Source organism: Apostichopus japonicus, chromosome 17 (genome assembly GCF_037975245.1).
Source record: "Apostichopus japonicus isolate 1M-3 chromosome 17, ASM3797524v1, whole genome shotgun sequence".
Lineage (NCBI taxonomy): Eukaryota > Metazoa > Echinodermata > Holothuroidea > Aspidochirotida > Stichopodidae > Apostichopus > Apostichopus japonicus.
Genome location: NC_092577.1, coordinates 29,857,189 through 29,879,071, shown reverse-complemented (window position 1 = coordinate 29,879,071; position 21,883 = coordinate 29,857,189). Strand labels below are relative to the sequence as shown.

General features: G+C 40.7%; 1 protein-coding gene across 1 annotated transcript in view; it reads left to right on the top strand.

The window, feature by feature from the left end:
- The first annotated feature begins 1,060 nt into the window (after positions 1-1,060).
- Positions 1,061-21,883, top strand: part of LOC139954748 (intermembrane lipid transfer protein VPS13B-like) — a 48,533-nt gene continuing 27,710 nt past the window's right edge. Inside the window, exons 1-23 of the mRNA XM_071954669.1 lie at positions 1,061-1,257; positions 2,257-3,262; positions 3,671-3,855; positions 4,387-4,608; positions 5,211-5,445; positions 6,408-6,599; positions 7,173-7,333; positions 7,939-8,130; positions 8,749-8,891; positions 9,786-9,964; positions 10,858-10,968; positions 11,152-11,304; positions 12,214-12,363; positions 13,073-13,257; positions 14,752-14,864; positions 15,224-15,249; positions 15,295-15,509; positions 15,861-16,215; positions 17,055-17,166; positions 17,476-18,252; positions 19,437-19,640; positions 20,719-20,833; positions 21,080-21,662. Coding sequence (XP_071810770.1) covers positions 2,329-3,262; positions 3,671-3,855; positions 4,387-4,608; positions 5,211-5,445; positions 6,408-6,599; positions 7,173-7,333; positions 7,939-8,130; positions 8,749-8,891; positions 9,786-9,964; positions 10,858-10,968; positions 11,152-11,304; positions 12,214-12,363; positions 13,073-13,257; positions 14,752-14,864; positions 15,224-15,249; positions 15,295-15,509; positions 15,861-16,215; positions 17,055-17,166; positions 17,476-18,252; positions 19,437-19,640; positions 20,719-20,833; positions 21,080-21,662 — 5,542 coding nt within the window. The 5' untranslated portion in view covers positions 1,061-1,257; positions 2,257-2,328. The remainder of the gene's footprint in view (positions 1,258-2,256; positions 3,263-3,670; positions 3,856-4,386; positions 4,609-5,210; positions 5,446-6,407; positions 6,600-7,172; positions 7,334-7,938; positions 8,131-8,748; positions 8,892-9,785; positions 9,965-10,857; positions 10,969-11,151; positions 11,305-12,213; positions 12,364-13,072; positions 13,258-14,751; positions 14,865-15,223; positions 15,250-15,294; positions 15,510-15,860; positions 16,216-17,054; positions 17,167-17,475; positions 18,253-19,436; positions 19,641-20,718; positions 20,834-21,079; positions 21,663-21,883) is intronic.

Here is a 21,883-nt window from a genome sequence, read left to right as displayed (position 1 = left end):
TTTATTCATAGAAAATTAGGTACCAATAACTTTTTTACATAAAATTACAGCCTACCCCCCCCCCTTCCCCGCCCACTAGTTTGTTTCTTTTCTTTTGCAAAACCGAAAATGAAACGCTAGCGGAACATTTCTTTTGACTTTGTCCTCTCAAAGCAGAATTTGGGACAAACAATTATGATTTATGTCTTGAAAGAAATATTTCATATAAATTTAGAGAATGTTAATTCTGGCTATATTGAAGACATTAAACACCCTATTAACTATTTTTTTAACCTATGCGAAGTATTTTCTATTTCACTGGAAATTGCACTTTTTCACTGCAATAACTATGAGAGGAATAAGTTTGTGACGTTTTCGTTTCTCCGCAGAGGTTAGCAAGATCTAGATCAAGGGTCAAATTTAATAGACATGAAGTTGTTTAGACGATACAAGCCCTGTCGGCGAACTTCAGGGGAATGAGTTTGCTTGCGCCCTTCATTCAAACATGGTGTCATTTAACATGCAAGCATACCCAGCAGACAACTCCCAGGTGAAACCGAAATACAGAGCTCACCTGTCACGAATCCATTCCGTGTGCCCAAACCTGACTACCTTGCATAACCCCAGAGGGTACTTGAAACAGCCTTAATTGCTGCAATCTTCATCGAAGCTATAGCCTGACTAGGGAGGCAGGCCGGCACGCGGAGTGGGACGGGGAAGTGGGACGGGGAAGTGTGACGGAGAAATGTGACGGGGAAGTGTGACGGGGAAGTGTGACGGGGAAGTGCGACGTGGAAGTGTGACGGGAAGTGTGACGGGGAAGTGTGACGGTGAAGTGTGACGGGGAAGTGTGATGGGGAAGTGTGACAGGAAGTGTGACGGGGAAGTGGGACGGGGAGTGGGACGGGAAGTGGGACGGGGAGCGGGTGGAATATCGAGGCCGGGAGATGTTCATTACCTGTTTTCCCACAAATGTGATTGGTCTGATTTTGGTTTTCCCCACCGGGGTCCTTTCTCATGGAGTTAAACGAAAAATCAGATATTGTTCACGGGTCATAATAATGTCAATGCAATTTGACTTTTTCTTAAAACATCAGTTCAGCAAGTTTCTCGTGTCAGATTATGGTCAACTGTGCAAAGATTCCACGGAGGCAAAAAACATTTTCGTCATTTCATTGTTCACCCGATTCTCATTTGATGAAGGACCAAAGCAAATAATATTGAAGGAATTGGAAGCAAAGATTACGTTTATTGTTGTAGCGCGTAAAAATACAAAAGGTAATCAAAGCTAGGCTACGTGAATGTGAATAATAATAAATGATCTAATCGTTTATGCGAAAAGCACGTGTACTAGTTGCGCGATGTATTGTTTTGATTGTGCGTCATATTCATAATACTCATATTCGTAATACTTAATAGAAACAAAAATGGTGATCGGACCCGAAAGCCACCAGCGGCCTCTGTAATTTATGGATTATAGATGCAAGCAAGTAGTTGGAAGCTGCAGCAGTTAATAAGTAAAATGTAATCGTAATTAAAGGCCTAGACAGTATTTAATGAGTTCACTACAGTATATGCTAATGTAATTTATACTTGCATTTTAGGCACAGTTATATGTCTTGAATTGGCCTGTGAGACCCATTCAAAGGTTCCTGTTTGTTTTTTAATTTGGTAAACTTAGCTCATTTAAATGAAACAGAACTTCTTCCTCCATACTGTGCACATTTTTGTCATGTGTATTACTATGCACATACATGAAAGAGCTATTTTGTTCAGAATGTACACAAAAGACCAACAATAACATTTTGCAAACAAATACTCATGAATAATATGTGATAGTAGAAATATGTTCATTTGACATCTCACAACTCACATGTATGATGTTACGTCACCTTAGTATTAAAAACTTTGGATATCAATTATTGGTTTGAGATTAAACTTCTGTGTATTCTATGAGAGCAAAGCTCATCAATATGCAGATTACACTAGAAGGCTGAAAATGGGAAGGAAATTCTGTTACGTTGCTTTTTAATACAAGTTCAGATTGTTCTAATATTTTGAGTAAACATTTGAATTTTATTAATTACCAGAATAACTAAAACATAACTACCAGATAAAAAGGATCAGAGCTTTGTACCGAGAACTTCAAATATGGAAAATTTGAAATCTGACACTTTCATTGATAGATGTCATCTGTTTAGAAGCTGTCCAGTCTGATGTGTTTAATGTGAAAAATAGATGTAAATTTATTTGTTGTTATTGGGTTTTTTTTGAAAGGATGAAAGTGACAAGATTTCTACAACCGCACCGGCCTTTTAAGAGAGGGTAAAGTCGATTTCCAGATCCAGTATGCTGGAGTCTTATCTTTCTCCGTACCTGTTGAGTTATGTTAACAAGTACATCAAGAACATTAAGCCGGAAGATCTTCAAGTCTCGCTATGGGGTGGGGATCTCGTCTTAGCAAAACTCGATCTCCGGTTAGACGTTCTGGAAAAGGAGTTGGGTAACCTGCCGTTGAGTTTCCTAAGCGGGCATATCCACGAGTTAAAGATACACATTCCGTGGACCTCTCTGGGATCTGAGCCTGCTGTCATCACTATTAACACGATCCAGTTTGTCCTCAAGTTGAAAGATGCTGCCACCGGTGACAACAAGAGCGAGAGTACGGCCAGCAGCAGGGGTGGGGAGGAGGAGGAACCGGCTGTCCTCCAAACGAAGAAGCCCAAACCCGGTGCCGGGTCGGAGCTGACCCCGAGCTACATCCAATCTCTTACACGCCGGATCGCGAACAATGTCCGTATCGTCATCAATAACTTGATCCTGAAATACGTGGAGGAGGACATCGTTTTGTCGGTCAACGTCAAATCCGTGGAGACGTTCGCGGTGAACGAAGCCTGGGAGAAAGCCTTCGTGGAACTCGCTCTTCCGGAGTTGGTCCTGAGGAGACTCTGCGCGTTTTCCGACGTCACCGTCTGCCTGGACAGAAGAAACGCCAGCGGCAAAATCGACGTCTACCAAGAGCCGGTGATCTTTCACTGGAATCTCACGACCAGGGTTCATATGACCTTCGAGAGTCTAAATGCGAGGTTTGCGAACATCATCAAAGCGAGCACATTCTGCGAGGAGTTGCACCTCTCGCTGTCAGAGACCCAGCTGCCGATGTACATCAGGCTCGTTCAGTTACTGTTGGCCTTGTATTACGGGACCATCGACCCACCCGATCCCGGTCTACTTACGAAGGAGATGGACCTCGTGGAGCCGAGTACGCACGACCCTTCTGCAGGTAAGAAATCAGTTTTGTATATATATATATAAACAGTATGCATTGCAGTCTCTATAGGGATGGGCATGTGGTTTATTATACTTATGTAAACTGTAACACCTAAAATGCAGAGATATAATCTCAAGTATCTGGCTGTGTTTCTTTCTTTTCTTTGTTTGTCTAGTATATTTTCCCTCCTGAAATGAAATTTGACAGAAATCATATTGTAAGTCTTGTTATATTAATGTCACTACAGCTACTTCAAACCCTCAAAAAAAAAAAAATTAAAACACTTTACCTAAACATACTGCAGTCTAGCCTATATAGTTAATAAGAATGAGAAGGCTGTAGAGTTCTTTGTGTATTTCAAAGATGTTTCTGTTTGAAATTTGGGTAAATATTCTTGTTTTTTTGTTGTGGTGGGAATAGCGCTTTCATCCCTGCTTGAAAGAGGGCAAAACGAAGAAGGCTGGAGCAGCTGGGCGTGGTCTCTCGTTCCAGAAGTATTTAGTTATGATGAAGATGAGGATGAGGAAAGCTTGAGTCAGAAGAGCAAAGAGGATCCCATCATCTCTGTCGGATTTTACTGTCAACAAGGCAGTTTCACCTTCAAGGTATCACCATGACAACAAACTCTACATCAAATGTATTTTATTGTATACAATATTTATTAGCATTGATTAAGTTTTAGTTTTGAAGATGTACAGAAAAAAAGATTGCTGGTGTAAAATGTGTGTGTTTTACAGTAAGTGCACACTTAAGCTTAAGAACAATGACAAAAATAAACGAGTAAAACGAGTAAGACATTCAAACCAATTAAAACCCACAATTTCTTAGACTTGTGCTATCTTCTTTTGCCAATGTTCTGCCATAAAACATTTTTTGTCTAGCAAATCTTGAACTTAAAATTCAATAGCAACTTTTAAGGACAATAAAAAGAATATCTATATATATATGAAATATAAAAAAAAAACAAGTAGCTCTTGGTTCAGTTCATAGCTAGAGCACAGGTTACCAGAGAAGCTAAATTCCTTGGTATCGCTTCCATCGGTACAAAAGTGACTCCGAGAGACCGTCTCCGTCAGTAACTGGCACCTAAGTTTCTCCGTTAATATCTGTGTTGACGTTTGCACATTTTATTTCAGCTGAGCGATATTACAAACTCTGGCGGACCATTCAGTTCTTCCAGAAAGCTTCATGTGCAGCCATTTCTTCAACTGACCGGTCACGGCATGTCTCTGGAAATTACGATGCAGGGGCTGGCTTTCTTCAACGTCCAACTCGGTCTGAGTCACATGTCCGTCCAAGGCCTTGCAAACTGTACCTGTGGCGTAGATGACTTCAACATCACTTTAGACGATGACCGGGTAAGATCAAGACAAGCACCATCACTGTGTGCATGCTCACGAGACAAACCGATAGCTATCCCCGTGTAGTGCCAATCCCGGGCTGGGGCGCTAGGGACCCTCTATTTTCCCGAGTATATATATATTATAAAAATGAGAATTTTTATGTCCTTTTTCCCAAATAATTCCTTCTTTGTTTTTCCACCCTCCCATATGAAGTACCTTTTTTTTTTTTTAATTGACCCTGGGCCCTGTGGCTGTTGCCCTTCTGACAGGGGCTTACTACTAACAGTAGTAAGCAGCCTACCCTCTCATCATAAGGTTTGTTTTTGCCTCAGAATCTGATCTTTTGGAAATGGTGATCATTGACTTCTCGTGAGTCAGAGAGGGAACACATGGAGAGACAGAGTGTAAGGGGTTGGGGGTCCTCTGAATTTTTTCTCTTAATAGCGATACTATTTTTCATGCGTACAGAAATTGCTATACATTCTCTGCACAGATTGTATAAAACTTTTTCGTAATAAAATATACCCCACTAGATCATGGAAGTTGTTGTTAAAATCTCTTTGCAATTTCAAGTTTTTTCTTTCTCTCTTTTCTTACTTTTTCGTTTGTTGTCGCAGGATTTATTACCCTTCGTTTCCTGCGGGAATCGAGACATCTCGAGCCAAGAGTTAAACTACTTGACCGGTTCGCTCTTCGATCCAGTCTGTCCGGAGAATCTGGGGAAGAGAGGATCGTACATTCTTGACCAAGAGAAACATCACGAATCGTTCGGCGAGCGACACGGCATGGCTCGGTTTGGAGCGTTTTGGTCCGATTATGTCTTTACGATGGTTCAGCTCGAAGAGGATAACGGTGAGCTTTAAAAGTCAATCACTGTTTGGTTCTGTTGTTTTTTTGCCAGGGTTGTCATTTTGCCCTTCAGAGCTCCTTTTTTTTTGGAAAAATTTATTATGTAAGAATCTGTCAAAATTGCTTGAACGTTACATGGTCTTGACAGTTGTACGTTAAGGCAAGATTCAAGTTTGGATTTTCGAATACATCGCAGGGAGGGAACAGGGGTGTTGTGGGGGGGGGGGAGTAGGTGCTTGCGTGGATATGGTAACACGTTTCAGTGAGATGCAGTTAGAGGCAAATTTGAATATGTTTTTTTGTTTGTTTTTGCGTTATTGTTTTTTGCTAATGTGATTGTAAATGAGCGATTGTAACGATAGGCGTATTCTTGTGTGGGCGTACATGTATATAGTGTAGCGTTAGGCTATGGTGCGCTTGTATCGAAGCATCGCTGTTTAATTTACGTAACAGAGGTTTCAAACGTATCGGGCGCGTGGTGCGTGCGTGCAACTGGTGTGAGTGTGTGCATGTGGTGTGATAGAACTTTCTTGTGTTTGAAAACGTTTGGGAGAGCTTACGAATGAGGCGGTGAGTACGGATGGTTGACCAGCCAACACTTGTGAGCGAGTGAGTACGTTTGATTCATGTGTAGTGAGCTTGTGACTTGTAAGTAAATTATGTTTCATATTATATATTTAGTTTGCTCCAGTTGAGTTGTTAATTTATTCAAGTAAACCGTTGCTCCAGTTGAGTTATTAAATTATTCAAGTAAACCGTTAATCTTTTGTTTCTGCGTTATCTTTACAACTTCTCTCCCCTGGGTCATCATACTTTTGGGAGGGCACGCCAGTACAGAAAACCACTAAACTTACATGATGATCTGTTTACATTGTTTTAAAATTAATACGTAACTCTTCCGGTCTCTTTTCACATCTGGCTTTGTATTTCTTGTGTTTCTTATCCGATCTTTCTTCATCTCACAGAGTCTGATTCAGAGAGTTACAACTCTGCCTCCGCTTGGGATCCTATCTTTACTTGGAAGGAATTTTCGTGGAAGAAATTTACTCTATCTCCGTGTCAGGTAACGATCAGCTCGTCCCTGGTTCATCGTCTCCAGCAGCTGATGTTCAGTGCTCAGAATCATGAATACGAACCTTACAGTCGAGAGAAACCTGGTATGTATGTTAGATCCTCCTGCAAGCAGGAACTCGCGAAGAAGCCTCATTTGGCTTATTAAAGCCGCAAGCTGACCGAAATCAGTCTCTTAGATTCATATTTAACGTCCATGATTATGAATTGTCAATTGTCAGCACTCTGTTACTGGACGACATACATTAATCTTGGAGTGACACGAACTGGGGACTTTATCATGAGAGCGTTCCCTTACATACGGGGCTGACAGGGCCTCTCTTTGTGTTTTAACAAAAATGTTGATCTCTTTTCAATCATGGAGGCAGTTATTCTTAATCCCATCAGTTTACTCCCATCCAAATACTCTTCCATTTTTTCAGTCTAATTTTATCTTTTTCATCTTTCCAATTTGAGTTATCTGTCTCGTTTTAATGTGATCCTTAATTTATTTATGTTTCGGTCCTGCTAGATCCTGCAAGAACTCAAAACATCACCCCCCCAAGTTATGCTTTCTCCCACACACTTAATAATTGTCTTGTAGAACTGCAGTGATATCTCCACAGACGTCCAAGAGAAATAATTAACGGACAGTTTTCTGACCCTTTTCCCCCATCCAGAGCTTGTGGACGAGAACAGACCGGTCCCGACCGTCGAGCAAGTATCTGCCCTGCAGGAGCATATTCCATCCCGATCAACTCAATTCTCCTTACTAGACCTGGACGTAAAGTTCCTCCTCGCAGAGCACCCCCGGTTCACAGCAGGACCGAACACACTCTGCGTAAGTCACAGAAATCGGAGAAAAAAAACGTCATCTTTTGCTTCCCCAAAATATCTTGAGAAATCGTTTGTGTAGGTCAACATCTGTATATCCATTGTGCATCGATGGTGGGTTGAGAATAACTATGGATGTGTATGAAGGTTTAGAGAGGGTGGGGGAGGGGGCAGGTGGTTGGGGTTGGGGCAGGGAATAGCTCAATTTATTGAGGCAGGAGTTGAATCCAAAAAGCTGGAGGAAGGTTAAAGTAAAACCAATATTGTACAGACTCTGTTCTTAACAACACTCTATGTCAGAAAGGTGAGAAAAGAATCCCAAATATTTTTCTGTTCTAGCAAATTGTGTATGGTATATATCAAGACTTAAAACACCACGTGGGGGAGGGGGAAGGGGAGAGGGGGAAGGGGGAGGGATTGTAGCCACCATAATGTGAAGATTCCCTTGAAGAAATCTTACAAAACAGGAAATTGCAACTTTTGACGAATTTGCACATGGTTTCCTCTTGCTCATCCTTGTTTTGGTTTTGCTCTGCACTAGGTTAATCTGGTGACAAGTTAAAGGGTGCAGATTAGTACAAACCTCCCCTTTCAATTCTTTCTTTGCTACAGGAAATTTCGGACAAAGAACCACCCGTCTCACTAGCTGTGTCATCGCTACCCTCGTTCGGCCTCCGGTTGAAACGTCTCGACGTACAGAAAATAGTTCCGATGTACGCGAGGAGATTGGTGAAGTCCGTCAGTAAACTACGGGTCCCAGACAGCGATCTCATTCACGAGTGTTGCTCACACCTCCATGTGAAGGTAGGACGTTCCTTTAAGAATAGCTCCCTCGGTCTCTGTTCGTTCCTCGTCTTAATAATATTGGAAATGTTTTCCCCGTTCTGTGACCGTTTTACGAGTTTGTACGATGTTTGAAACTTGCAAGGTTTTTGGTAACATACAGAGATGCTAGAATGATGGTAGAAATATGTTTACATGTTTAATATATTTAACAAAGTTACGCACAGCAAGTTTGAGGCAAAGTAGGTAGGAGAAAAGGTCTTTGTGTTTTTATCTGTTAAGATCCTCTGAGGTATCTCCTCATCAAGATCTGTGAGTTAAATGCAGTACATCCCTTCTGTAGTTAGTTATAACGAGGCTGCCATTAATTATGCTCTTCCCCCACCCTCCCCCCTGTAGCCCATCCCCTCCCATCTTTGGTAACACTGTCTCTTGAAATATATTCATGGCCATGTTTATATAAACCATGTCCCTCTCTCAGGCTGATTATAAAGCCTAAATAATGTGGCTCCCTTCCCATCCTTAAACCTTTCCCTCTCCTCCATTCCCCCTTCCCCCCTCCTCCCATACCCTATCCACCATCTGCATAAAGCCTTATATTTGATTGTGTGACATTTGTATATTTTTTGTTGTGATTAGCTATTTGGACTCGAGACCGCTCTGCTGTTAGTACCAGTCCAGGGATTTTCTCCTCCGAGTCAGTCGTCGTTTGTCGAGAGGAAACTGATGGAGCCAATCAGTGCAGCTGCCTATCAAAAGAAGTTATCACTTCCTGTTTACTGGTATGACAGCATGCTGTGATATTTTCCATTTCACAGGAATCTTCTTTTGGGTTATAAAATCAGCCTTTTAATGAGCTCAAAGAAATGAGGCAAAACGGGGAAATACTGATGTAAATCGTCGGTGACTACTTTCGTCTCTGAAGGAAGGTGTTGGATAAAAACGAAAGAGTTATGAAATGTTGATTTCAGAAAGTTGAGATATTGAAAAGATTTGTAATGTTTTGATTACAGAGACTGATAAATACTTTTAATGTCAAATAAATGGTCGTCATTGAAGATGCGTTGAAAGTGTTTGCATAATTTAACATGCAATTGCTAAGAAGAATCAATGGCCTTAGAGAACATTGGCTACACTAAATGCACAATGATACTTAAAGGCATTGAAGACTCGCCCCAAACCAGGTGCCACCCTGTGAAAAAGCTAACTTTCCGTTGCTTACAAGTGAAGCTTTTTTCTTGTCGCTACAAAATGCAGACAGTAATGAAATGTGATACCTTGTAATCTTTTATCTGGACCTGAGATGTCCATTCGCTGTACACTGTGCTGTGGGTATTGACCGCAGCTGTTTGTACTGACTGTACACTAGTGTCTAATTACCAACGGTTGCAAGCTGCGTGTGTATTTTCTGGGATCAATGGTGGTGTCTAACGCTTCTGTTACACCTCAGTCGAAACTAGGTCAGATTACCGGCATGAGACGTTTCTTTGTGCGCGAGTCTTCACACCCTTTAAATGTTTGAATCAACATTATGAATGATATGCAACCTACCACAAGTGTCACCCATTAATATAAATGTCAAGTTTTGCCTACTTTGAAGTTTTGAAATAGTTTACATCACCATGCATGAAAATTAAATTTTAAATTATTATTTTTCTTCTTTTTTTTACGTAAAGGAAAGACCCTTCTCAGGTACAGGACCAAATACAAGTGGAATTACCCAAGATTCAATTTAAAGCCACGAAGCCACAGATGTTACTAGCCAGTCACTTGTATCAAAGCTGGATGACACCTACTTATGAAAGTGACTGGTTAGTGGAGTCTAGCCTGGTAGACGATGTCTTCGGGACGACCAGTGAGTACTGGGATAAATGTTACGTCGATGCTAGTTGTTATCATTGTATTGAATTCCAGAATTGGTTACAACACATGATAAGATTGATTACACCATTTTAAGTGATCCATTTACACGAATACGTAATGATTGATTATGTCAGATCAAGTGAGATGGGGTAACTACATCATATAAAAAAACCTATGACTTGTTACTATTTCATAGTTGGAGTTAGTTACATCCGTCAAACTGTGAGCGATTGCGTCATATTACGTGACTTATTACTCATATTTTAGTGATTGACAACATTTAAATTGAATTGTTTATATTTATATTTGACTTACTTTCTAAGATCATCATATGAATTATTGATTACATCCTATAACAAGTATTTATTACATATTATTAATTGATTTGTCTGATTACATAACAATAAGTGTAATGGGTTGATTACGTTATATCAAAACCAAATCAAATCGAAGGATAAAGTATATTTTACTCCATGTTTAAGCACTTCACATCATTTACATCCTAGTGAAAGATTACAGAATAGTAAAAAGAGTTATTACAGTTTTTAATAAATGATTAAATAAATTAGCCTAATTATTCATTTCATAATATTAACTGATAGATAGACAGACATGCAGACAGACATACAGACAGATGTTGTTTGTGTCGCATTAAGTGATAACAAATTTGCAATTGTTTGCTTTAAAATATGAAATTACAATAATCTGAAAAGCTGTTCCCTCCTATACCTCTAACAACAAAATACCAAAATAATATGTAAAAGGGGTGTGTGTGGGGGGGGGGGCGGGGGGGGGTGGGTGGGGGGAGATATCTACCCTGTCCTGAAAAAATAATATCCATAGTGCGAAAGTTACAACACTAGTTCTTCTTTTCCTTTGTGACAGATCACGCTGTTCTGGAAGGCTCTCTTTCCGGAATGAATGTGTGTTTTACTATCAACCAGATTGTTTGGGCAGCGGCCGGCTCTGTCCAACAGGCCCAACTAGCTCTGACAGGTAGAAAAAAAGATTGAATTATACATTATTTAAAAAATATTTCTTGAAACATTTCTATGACAACGTCGGTTTTATGACCAGATCACAGATGTTCATATTTCCTTATCAAGCCTTCTTCTATATTTAGATTTTTTTTGTTTTTTTTTAACTGCTTGGAATTTTTTTCTTTTATCATGGTTGCAGAGAGTAACAAGGAGTCCCCAACCCCACTGATGCAGGGCCCAGAGGATACCCACCTCCTCCCCTCCGAGGGGAGGAGAGAAGAGGAACTGGAGGACAGCTTGGTCTCTTTCACGATTCAGATGAATAGAGAACAACTCAGAGAGGATGGAGATGGTAAGGGTATCATGTTCGTGTCAGAACGTCCAAATTATCAAATTGATCTTTTGTGTCCATATCAGGAGATAATCCAATTAATAGCAGAAGCAAAGAAGTGTCATTTATATTACCAAATTTGGAATACCAGGGAATATCTAATAAAACAAGTTTCCTTCTCTTTAGTTAGCCAGAGTTCAAACCTATTGTCTTTCCAAGCAGTACTAGGTTGAAGAGTTGATGCCATATATATATATATATATATATATATATATATATATATATGTAACTGTACAGTGGGTGACTATTGGTGTGACAGGTAATCTAAATCAATCAGGATAATTTAAGAAGCGGAAGGTTTTAATAGAATCGACTAGCCGTCGGTACCATGTTCAAGGAGGTGACGCCATCTTGGATCAGATAAACATGAATGGACAGAATTCATTGGTCCGTGAGGCCTACGATGACAAGTGACCCACCCCTGCAGTATCCGATCTTGTTTGTTTTCATTATTATTATTATATTAGGTTTACAGTCTTGCTTCAAGGCCAAGGCCCTATCACACGACTTTACAACTTAACCCTGGTGATTGGTAACTTGTCACACCTACACACCAAAGTGTGCACAATTCAATCAATCTCTCCTGGGGCACCACAGTGCACCACAACCATGTGTCCCCCGGGGGACTTCCCATAGGGTGCAGCCACAAACCGGCGCACGCAACTATATTTACAAGTTACCTCGCAAGTCCCCATTTATACACTTGGGTGAAGAGAGGCAATGAAGATATAGCGCCTTGCCCAAGGACACAACGCAATGATCTGGCCAGGACTCGAACCTGCAATCCTTAGATCACAAGTCCACTGCCTTAACCACTTGACCACAACGCCTTTATCTCTAGTGTGACAATGTTTCATCTCCCTTCATCAGATGGACTGTCGGTTCTCTTCCTGGACGTTCGAGGGATCGCTCTCTGTTTCGATCCCTGCATCTTCTCTTGGTTGATCTACGAACCCAAACCAAAATCAACGGATGGTATCCAGTCTCCGCCACAGTCGATGCAACGCCAGATGTCACAAGGTTAGGAAAAATATAAAATTAAAAACGTGGCAAGGAATCACAAAGAATTTTGGGCTTTTTTGGTCCGTATCAGTTTTAATCTCATGTGAAGAGTTAATAAGAAAATTTTAAAAATCGTTTTGTGTTTGTGTTTTCTTAAAATTTAAAAAAAAAAATGAAGGTTGCCTTAAATTGTTCAACGTTCAAGCAGCAATTTTGTCATGAATATGCAATTATGCAGCAAAGTGTCAGATATGGTCAACTTCCCTCCAATCACACTGTTGCATTGCAACTTTTGCTATGAATATTCAGCAGCAATTTTGTCATGAATATTCAAGTATGCAGCAATGTGTCAGATATGATCATCTTCCCTCCAATCACACTGTTGCATTGCAACTTTTGCTATGAATATTTCAGCAGCAATTTTGTCATGAATATGCAATTATGCAGCAAAGTGTCAGATATGGTCAACTTCCCTCCAATCACACTGTTGCATTGCAACTTTTGCTATGAATATTCAGCAGCAATTTTGTCATGAATATTCAAGTATGCAGCAATGTGTCAGATATGATCATCTTCCCTCCAATCACACTGTTGCATTGCAACTTTTGCTATGAATATTTCAGCAGCAATTTTGTCATGAATATGCAATTATGCAGCAAAGTGTCAGATATGGTCAACTTCCCTCCAATCACACTGTTGCATTGCAACTTTTGCTATGAATATTCAGATTCGTTTCATCAAGAGAACCAGGATAGTTCAAGCTCTCGAAAGAAGTTGATGAGACCGATGCAACCACTTCAATCCGTGACCGACCTCCAGAGTATTCCAGAGGAAGGTCAGGAGGGGTCAAGTGTCTTCATCAAGAAACGCCTCTACTCCCTGTCAGAAAAACTGCAACAGATCGTAATGCAGGTGAGAGATTATGACTAAAAAATGTGAAATGCCGTTACTTCTTTATCCGCCTCACAATCTTTAGGTTCCAGGATCAAAATTCCGCCAGGAGCCAGATTCTCTTGACCTATTCATAAATCGCTGCAGTACAATGGTGATGTGCGGAGTCTTCCGTGGATTTGGTATTTCTGGTTTGTGAACTTGGGAAAAGGGGTTTGTTTCTGTTCTTCACTTGGTTTCGAAACAACTTTGTTCGTCATGGCTGCACTGCAGTGATGTCGAATGGGGTGCCTTTGCCTACCTCAGTATTTGAGAAAGTGGTCAGACTGGGGCATACACTCTCGTCCGTCGGATGGGGACGTTAAATGGCGGCCCCGGGAGCAGGAATGGGAGCAAATTCACACCACTGCCTAGTTCCTCTGAACACTTATTGAAAAGAGAAGGCTTGAAATAAGCCGGTGTTCATCCACGATCTAACACGGATAGGGTCTCAAATAAGCTACTGTAAGGCTTCTTGATCCTTGAGAGTCTAAACTAAACTTTACAATTCTGCTAGGTTTCAATTGGCTTTGAAAATGGACAGAATCAGAAGATTGGGGCTTGTGGTACATGGAGGAGGTGTTTGAAGATTGCAACATGATATATTTCACTTTATGATAAATTAATATTTGAATATGCAAATAGTAAAAGAACCATAAAAAGAGGCTTAGTTTGGTAGTGTGAAATTTGATTTTTCCCGATTCGGTTGGGAAATATATAATACGTTTGACTTTGATAGCAGCTACTAAAGTGTCAATGGTAATATTTTTTTAAAGTAATTCGTGAGAAATGATTAATATGTGTCCGTGTTATAATTGAGAACTTATATTTTCAAAAGTACTGTTGAAGAGATGACATGGCAAATCCCACAGATATTATTAGGCACTGGAAATAAAATGTTTACTTCTGATTACTGGTTCAGAGTCATGTCCTGGCCGTCTTGAAGGGGGGTTGAGGGGGGGGGGGATTAAAACCTATTTTAGTTTTCCTAATGTTGTAAATTTGTCTAGGTCATGCCTTGTGTTTACAATATTGATGTAAATATAATAGATATGTTGATTTTATGTAATATATATATATATATATATATATGTTTATTAAGTTATATATTTATTAAGTTATTAATTTATATATAGTTATTTAGTTATTAACTTATTTTATAATATTACATTTATTTGTATTATATTTTATTATAAAATATATTAATTTATATTATGATAAATATACTAATTTAGTATTGTTGATATTTTAATATTAATTTTTCGAGGACATTATTCTCAATTATCAATTTTACTGATTTCTCTGTTATAGGCCTATGTTTTTTGTGAATAACGTTTCTCATGATAAATTTTGCGAGTTTGTCTGTGACTTTCAAGAAAGGTATTCTGACGTTTCCATTATGAGGCTTCCACCTACGGAAACAAATATTTTCTTCCATTTAATAACTTTCTTGTGAAAAAAATCTTACCCATATAGGTCAATATACAGCCAGCTATCATAATGGTACTTGCGGAAACAGTCAATTCAGGACAAGAACAGAAAATCACTGACATCTTGAAACCAACGTCGTGCAGTGAAGTACGCCATTTGCTATAATTCTGTCATACCACTACTTATGCTAATTCTGCCATCCCACTGCTGACACCATTGTTGGTGGCCAGAATACATCACAGTCTATGCTATGTCAATGTGATTAATGTTTCTATATCAAAGATAGAAGTTAGTACTTTGTCTGTTACGATCTAGCAGAGCACAAAATGAGGTAGAAAGAATTTGCAGAATTCTTGATCTTTACTGACTCCATTGAAGCAAATTTGAAGTAGACTAATTTTACAATTTCTTTTGGCACAAAGATACTAGTGACTTGTGATATATGATTAAAAAGAACATAACTTAGGTGCACTTATTGCCAATTTTAATATACACGTTGGTCATTTTGAAACTGCAGGACAACAAAAAATGAGTATATACACAGTACATAATCTCTGATTCTCTTTCATGATTTTCTCTCTTCGACAGGCTCGAAATTTCCATGGACTGTGAAAGCAGATTCGTTCGAGATATTTGCAGTCAGCCAAAATGTCGAGACCAGGTTTCATTTTCTCGAGCCGTTGTCGATTGCGTCGACGGTAGCTTTTAATAGCCATGTTGACCAGGACTCTGGAGTTCCCTCCGTGGGGATTGTGGTTCATACAGATATGCCTGGCATTCAGATCAACTGCTGCCATGAACAGGTCAGTGTTTTCAATAGCATTCACTGTGGTTTTGCTTTCATAGACTAAATGTTATCCTCACCGTTATATACTCATATTTTTTTGGGTAGTATTTGGAAATCTTACATTGCGCATCATGAATTGTTAAAATGCTGGTAAAACTTTTGTATCATTCTCTGTTCTATTTTCATTTTCAACGACAGTACTTTTAACAAACTGTCTGTGTGGCCTCCCAATTCCGTTAGAACTCTTCTGGAGGTACATGCTGCCCTCGCTGGATATCCGACGAGTAGGTGCCGTCAGAACTCATTCAAGTCTGTGTATTATTAGATTATCAGAATAAAGGAATCTGTTTCTTTTTTCGTAACTCAGGTCGATCTCCTGAGGAAACTGTCCGAACAGCTTCTGAACCATCTGCCAAAGATCGTCGATTCCTTTGCCGTGAGACCCAGATGGCTTGCCAAAAGTCCCGGCAAGCTGTCGAGAAGCTTCAGCGCAGCTAACACAAGGTCTCTGACTAAGAGTAGCAGGACATCCTCCGAGCACCTCCAAGATACCCCCATCACGGTATCGTCGCCCCTGGAGTCCCTCAGTCACGAGGACACGGATGATGGGGGACCAGCTGCGGAGACTACCTCGGTTAAACTTGCATTCTGGATTCAGTGGACTGTTGATAAAGTGGGCGTTTCTCTGATCACCAAGAAATCTCTGGAAACTGGCAAGAGAGGTATGTTGCATTCTAATGAATACATCCAGGGATGTGCCCACGCTGGGCGGCACTGGGCGGCCCCGCCCAGCACTAAAAATTACCGCCCAGCACTGTCTTAAAAAATCATGAATCCCGCCCAGCACTATTTTCATCTAAAATCCTGACATTCCTAAACAATATATTCAACATTAATTGGGACTAGCCTATGCCAAACTCATACATACTAATAAAGCATCAGTTACGCATGCGAGAAACATTACTTACAGCTCTCAATCGGTCCCTTGTAAAATCTCTTTGAAACAAACTAATAACTTTTACCGGGTACGTAATATATTTCACTAAAAAAAAAATTAAAAAATATAAATTGTTAGCAAAACTAGTACTTGTGTATGGGCTTAAAAAGCTACACAAGTGCCAGCATTTGGCATGTAAGCACCTTCAAAAATTGAAAGGGAGAGGGACACCCCCTCCCCCTTAGACCCCTCCCCCGGGACGGCGATCAGTATACCCGGCACACAGGAAATCCTGGGCACATCCCTGTACATCTATTCATCTGTTTTTCCAGACGGACAGATAGATAGATAGACAGATGGAGGCATACCTTCCCCCCCCCACACACACACACACCACCACTTATTTCTTAAAACCACTGTACAAATGCATGCAATTACAAATGGATCGTGTTGTTTCTGAAACGTTATTCCTCCCAATAAAACATTTTTCCCCCATACCTTAGAAATTTTACTCAAACTTTTTCCATTTCTTCCACTTAATTTTCAACACCTGTAGCTAGTAAAGTTTGGCAAGAGGTTTAGTTAAATATTTTGCTTATCTTTTGATGTACTTTTCTGTTACAGTGAAGTTATCTGCCATCATGGAAGATCTTACTACCAGCGTGGACTACCAAGATATCTTCTCCAAGATAACTTGTAAAGTTGGCTCGCTTAACGTCAGACATTTTGAAGAAAGGTTCGTTGTTGAGACTCCTTCTGGAATATTTGTTGATTTTCTAAATATTACTTTCACGTTCCAATCTACCACTGCGTTTCAATTTAAACTGACCGATTGGTATGACCAGGGAAACCAGAAATTAATTTTGTATACCATTTGGTCATATCTTTTTGGCTGCCCACAAGGAGAAATCGAGCACAGGACATTTCAAAAGTCTTCGAAAAATTTAGTACAAAATTTCTCTGATATGTAAGGTAGTTGTTCAGTTTTGCTTTTACTCTGTTCATTTGCCCCTCTTTCAATTTTTTTTGGCTACTTCCTTTTCAGCGTAAATAATTTGTGGGCGCCTGGTTGCTATAAGGGGATTCTATTTACATCTTCTGACACCCTGACAAAGTCATTGGATTCTCCCGTGGTGACACCCCGGAGCGAAAGCATCTCAAAGACCAGGTCTCTCTTACGAAAGTCCGAGCACAAATTCACGGATTCCAAACAGCGTCACAGCTTCCTGTCCTTGATCTGGACTCGAGCTAAAGGAAGCTCTGTCAGCAAGCGTCTTGAGGTGAAGGACGTCTCGTGGGAGCCGTCGACCAGACAGAGACAATTTGTGAACGAGTTGATAGTGTCGATGCAACCCGTCGACGTGGTGGTGTGGTGTCCGGTGATTGCAGAAATGTTGAAGACCATCCAGCCAGCCGCAGGCGTCTCTTCGCCAACCAAAGACGAAGGGGCCGACGTCGTACAACTTCAGCCCCCGACACCCGCTAGAGCCAAGCCCGTCCTCCAGACCGTGACCAGACCGGGCCAGCATCATAAAACCAGATCGGATACTCAGAGCCGATCCCGAGCTCCGACCTCCACGGTATCGTCCTTCGATAAGTGGTTCACCAGCAGCCACCTACCGCTGCTTTACTTTGATATTCAAGAAGTGAGATGTTTCCTGCCGGTCCACGAGCATCTGGACCCCACGGACCCGCCCGAAACCGGCCGGCAGCCGAGTGGATCCGAGACGGACCTCTTCCTGCTCAAAGTGGCTCACGTTAAACTGGTGCCGTACGCAGATAATCCGTTACCACGGATGGTGATCAAGAAGGAATTGTTCAGGTAGGATTTCAGTGTTATCCATTCATTCCACGATTTTCATGATTTCCTAACGGTCTCGGTCGTAGCAAGCGAGAATTCCTGTCCGTTTGAGACCCGGCCTTCTTGACCAAAATTTAGTGTTTGGTTCAAAGGCAGAAGCTATCTTTGATTGAGTTTATTGAAAATCACCTACCAAATGAAAGGTCACTATATATTCCTTTGAATATTATATAAGCTATATAAGAGAGATCCGCTTTGCTGCTTGAATCTTAAAAACTCTTACCTATGAAAAGGAGCGAATACTTGCCTACATTGCAATTAATCAATATCATTTTAGTTCTTTTCATGTGTGTATCTCTCGTTGTGTGTATAAGCTAGCTATACAAGCTAAGAAATGTGAGGTTATTTCATTTAAATATCTTTCTCCAAAGTGAAATATCATTGCTGAATGTTGAAAAGTTTCGGTCAGAAACTTTCTCCTCTGCAGACTGCACGCATTGATTTCTGATGTAACGATAAGGTGACCAGACGCCCCCAAATTTCCGTGGACGGTCCCCAGATTACATGGACTGTCCACGGATTAGGCGTGTCCCAGGAGTTGCCCCCGGAACTCATGTCCTGTCACTGTTCATTCCCAAAATTGTAAAACATGCCGAGAATAATTTCAAATTTGAGAGTAAACATACATGTTTCTAGAGAAACATGGGCAATTTACCATCATTCTTGAAACATTGCGAAATCCCCTCCAAACACTCAAAGCATATCGTGTACATACAGTACTAACCCTCGATATAATATTGAAAAAAAGGTCACCTTGTGTGGCGATGAGTGGATTGTAACGGTTGATGAGCAGATAATGTATCCTTTGTTCTGAATCTCATTTGTGATAGAATTCATTTCGCTGATTTATTTAGCATAATTAAATTTCCATCCCTAGGGAAGCCCAACAGATTAAATCCAAGCAATATACCTGAAGAAAACAATACCTATATCTAGCGACTGTTATTAACAGAAACATGGGGCAATTTTGACCATCATTCTTGAAACATAGCACCCATCGCAAAATCACCTCCCATCCCTCAAGGACGTTTCGTGTGGATGTTACCCCTCGATGTAATATGAAAATTAGATCAACTCACTTATAACATGACAGGATCATAAAATGTTGTTTGGCAGATAACGTATCGATTCAATCTCATCTCTAGGAAATCCCAGCAGAGTAAATCGTCTCAAAAACCCGGCTCGGCTATGGAAGACCGGCAGTATCAATTAGACGTATTTAATCTCGGTTTATTCACCGCCTCTTGGAGGGATATCACCCGTGTCACGGAGGAAGAGAAGAGGAACACGGACCCAGAGATAGTGGCTTCCCAGAATCCAGCTTTAGAGTGGAATACCAGCCCACCAAAGTACGTCTTAATGTTTTTCCTGAGAGCGTGGTGGCCAATTGGCTAAGGGGTCGGACTCTTGAGGCAAGGATTGCTGGTTCGATTCCTGCCTAGATCATTACGTTGTGTCCTTGGGCAAGATGCTTTATCTCACTTGCCTCTCTCCACCCAGGGGTTAAATGGGTACCTGTGAGGTAACTTGTCATTGGGCGTAGTATATAACTGCTGCCGACTGGAGGGATTGTCTCTGGGACAGGTTATCATTGACCAGGGGTAATATAACTTCTGTAAAGCGCTTTGAGACTTATCGATGGTGTAAAGCGCTATATAAAAATCAAATATTATTTAAAAATCAAATATTATTTTCCCAAACCTGCATTTTTGATATTTTTGTTTTAGCTCATTCCAGAGATGATCATGGAAATGTTGTGTATTTCACAAAAACCATGGTGATGTGTGTCATTTGTCTTTATTTTTGACATTGTTTCTAACATGATGTGTTAGGAAGCATGTCAAATTAACTGCCTTTTGAAGAAAAAAATAAAAGTTTTGGTTGATGGCATTGAAGACTTGTCCCAAACCACGTGCGGCCATCTAAAAAAGTTAACCTTCTGTTGCTTGCAAGTGACGTTTGTTCGTGTCGCTACAAAATACAGACAGTAATGAAACGTGATACCTTGTTATCTTTAGCTGGATCTGAGATGTCCATCGCTGTTTCGTTTATACACTGTGCTGTGGGTATTGAGCGCAGCTGTATGTACTGACTGTACACTAGTGTCTAATTACCAAAGGTAGCAAGCTGTGTGCGTATTTTCTGGGATCGATGGTGGTGTCTAACACTTCTGTTACACCTCATTTGAAACTAGGTCAGATTACCGGCATTAGACGTTTCTTTTTGCGCGAGTCTTCACACCCATTAATAATTTGGGACATTTATTGGGTATGAAAGATGACCATCTCTCAGTGCATTTAGTAAATTTCAAGAGGTGTTTTCTGTTTTGGCATATTCTCTGATTCCAGCAGTTAAACTGTATACCGTTATGTACAGACAATGGCTTAATTCAGACAAAATTGGCTATTGTTTTTAAAATTCCTACAGACAAGATGAAAGCATTGTTCACATGAACCCAGTCGTTCAGGAATTCAGCATCTGTTGCATTGCTGCTCCTGCCATCACAGTCAACCGCTCGAATGCAGATAAAAGTTCTTCGAAGGTACGTTTCACAAATAGATTATAAATATGATACAAAAAAAGCATCTACATTGTCAAAAAATTCTGAATCAATTTTTGGGACATCCTTCCGTTAAAAACCATCTGCAGTATAACAAGGACACCTGAAAACAATGTTTTGCGACTTCCTTTAAAAAACCTAGAGAAGGTTTGCATGTCACTCTCTTATCGTTCCCTGCTAACGAGCAGCTATTATTATCAACGATATTCTTTTATATTTCCCTTCTAGCCGGTCATTGTCTGTGGTCATTCGGTGGAAGCCAACATTGCCAGTGATTTGTGTCTGTATCTCAGCCTCAGCAATATCACAATGGCTCAAAACCTATCGGCCAGAAACTTTGGCGCTCTGACAAACTGCTTTCCGTTCCAGACGAGAGGAGAGGAACCATCCCAGCCGTCCCCTCGGCATACCAAGCACAGGCACAGCCGAGCGGACAGCGGTTTCGACAGCGACGTCTCTCACAGGTCGCAGGACTACCAACCGGACTTCTTCAGACAGCCAAGTACATCTATGGACTTTCCCCCCGCTAGTGTCGCCAAGGTTACCAAACAGAAATACAAGACTCTATCGATAAAGCAACCGGCGAAGACGGGCGGTCAAGCCCGGAAGATAATACCGTTCGACCTCCTCCTGACCGGCCGGGAAATATCCATCTTTCTATATTCCCACGGAGAGAGAGACGAAGTCCGTCCGTTTCTCTTCTCCGAGTTGTCGCAGCCATCGTTTGCCGCTTCGGTCAGTAAAAGGAAACAGAAACTCGAGCTGTCAGTGTATAACTTGAGAGTTCAGGGTTCTACCCAAAATGGAGTCGGTGAGTGACAAATATACTAATACTTTCTGGACTCTGCAATGGCTCTTTTCTTCGTCGTGTTGATAAACTTGCACATGCGCATGTCATGGGTCAGGTCCAGTGGTAAAAAACACAAGCTTGCCTTACCAGGGAAGGAGTTTGTTGTTTGTAAGTTTTACAGTTGCAGTAAAACCTGATACTGATTCTGCCCACCAACATAATATTTAAAATTATGGAAACGA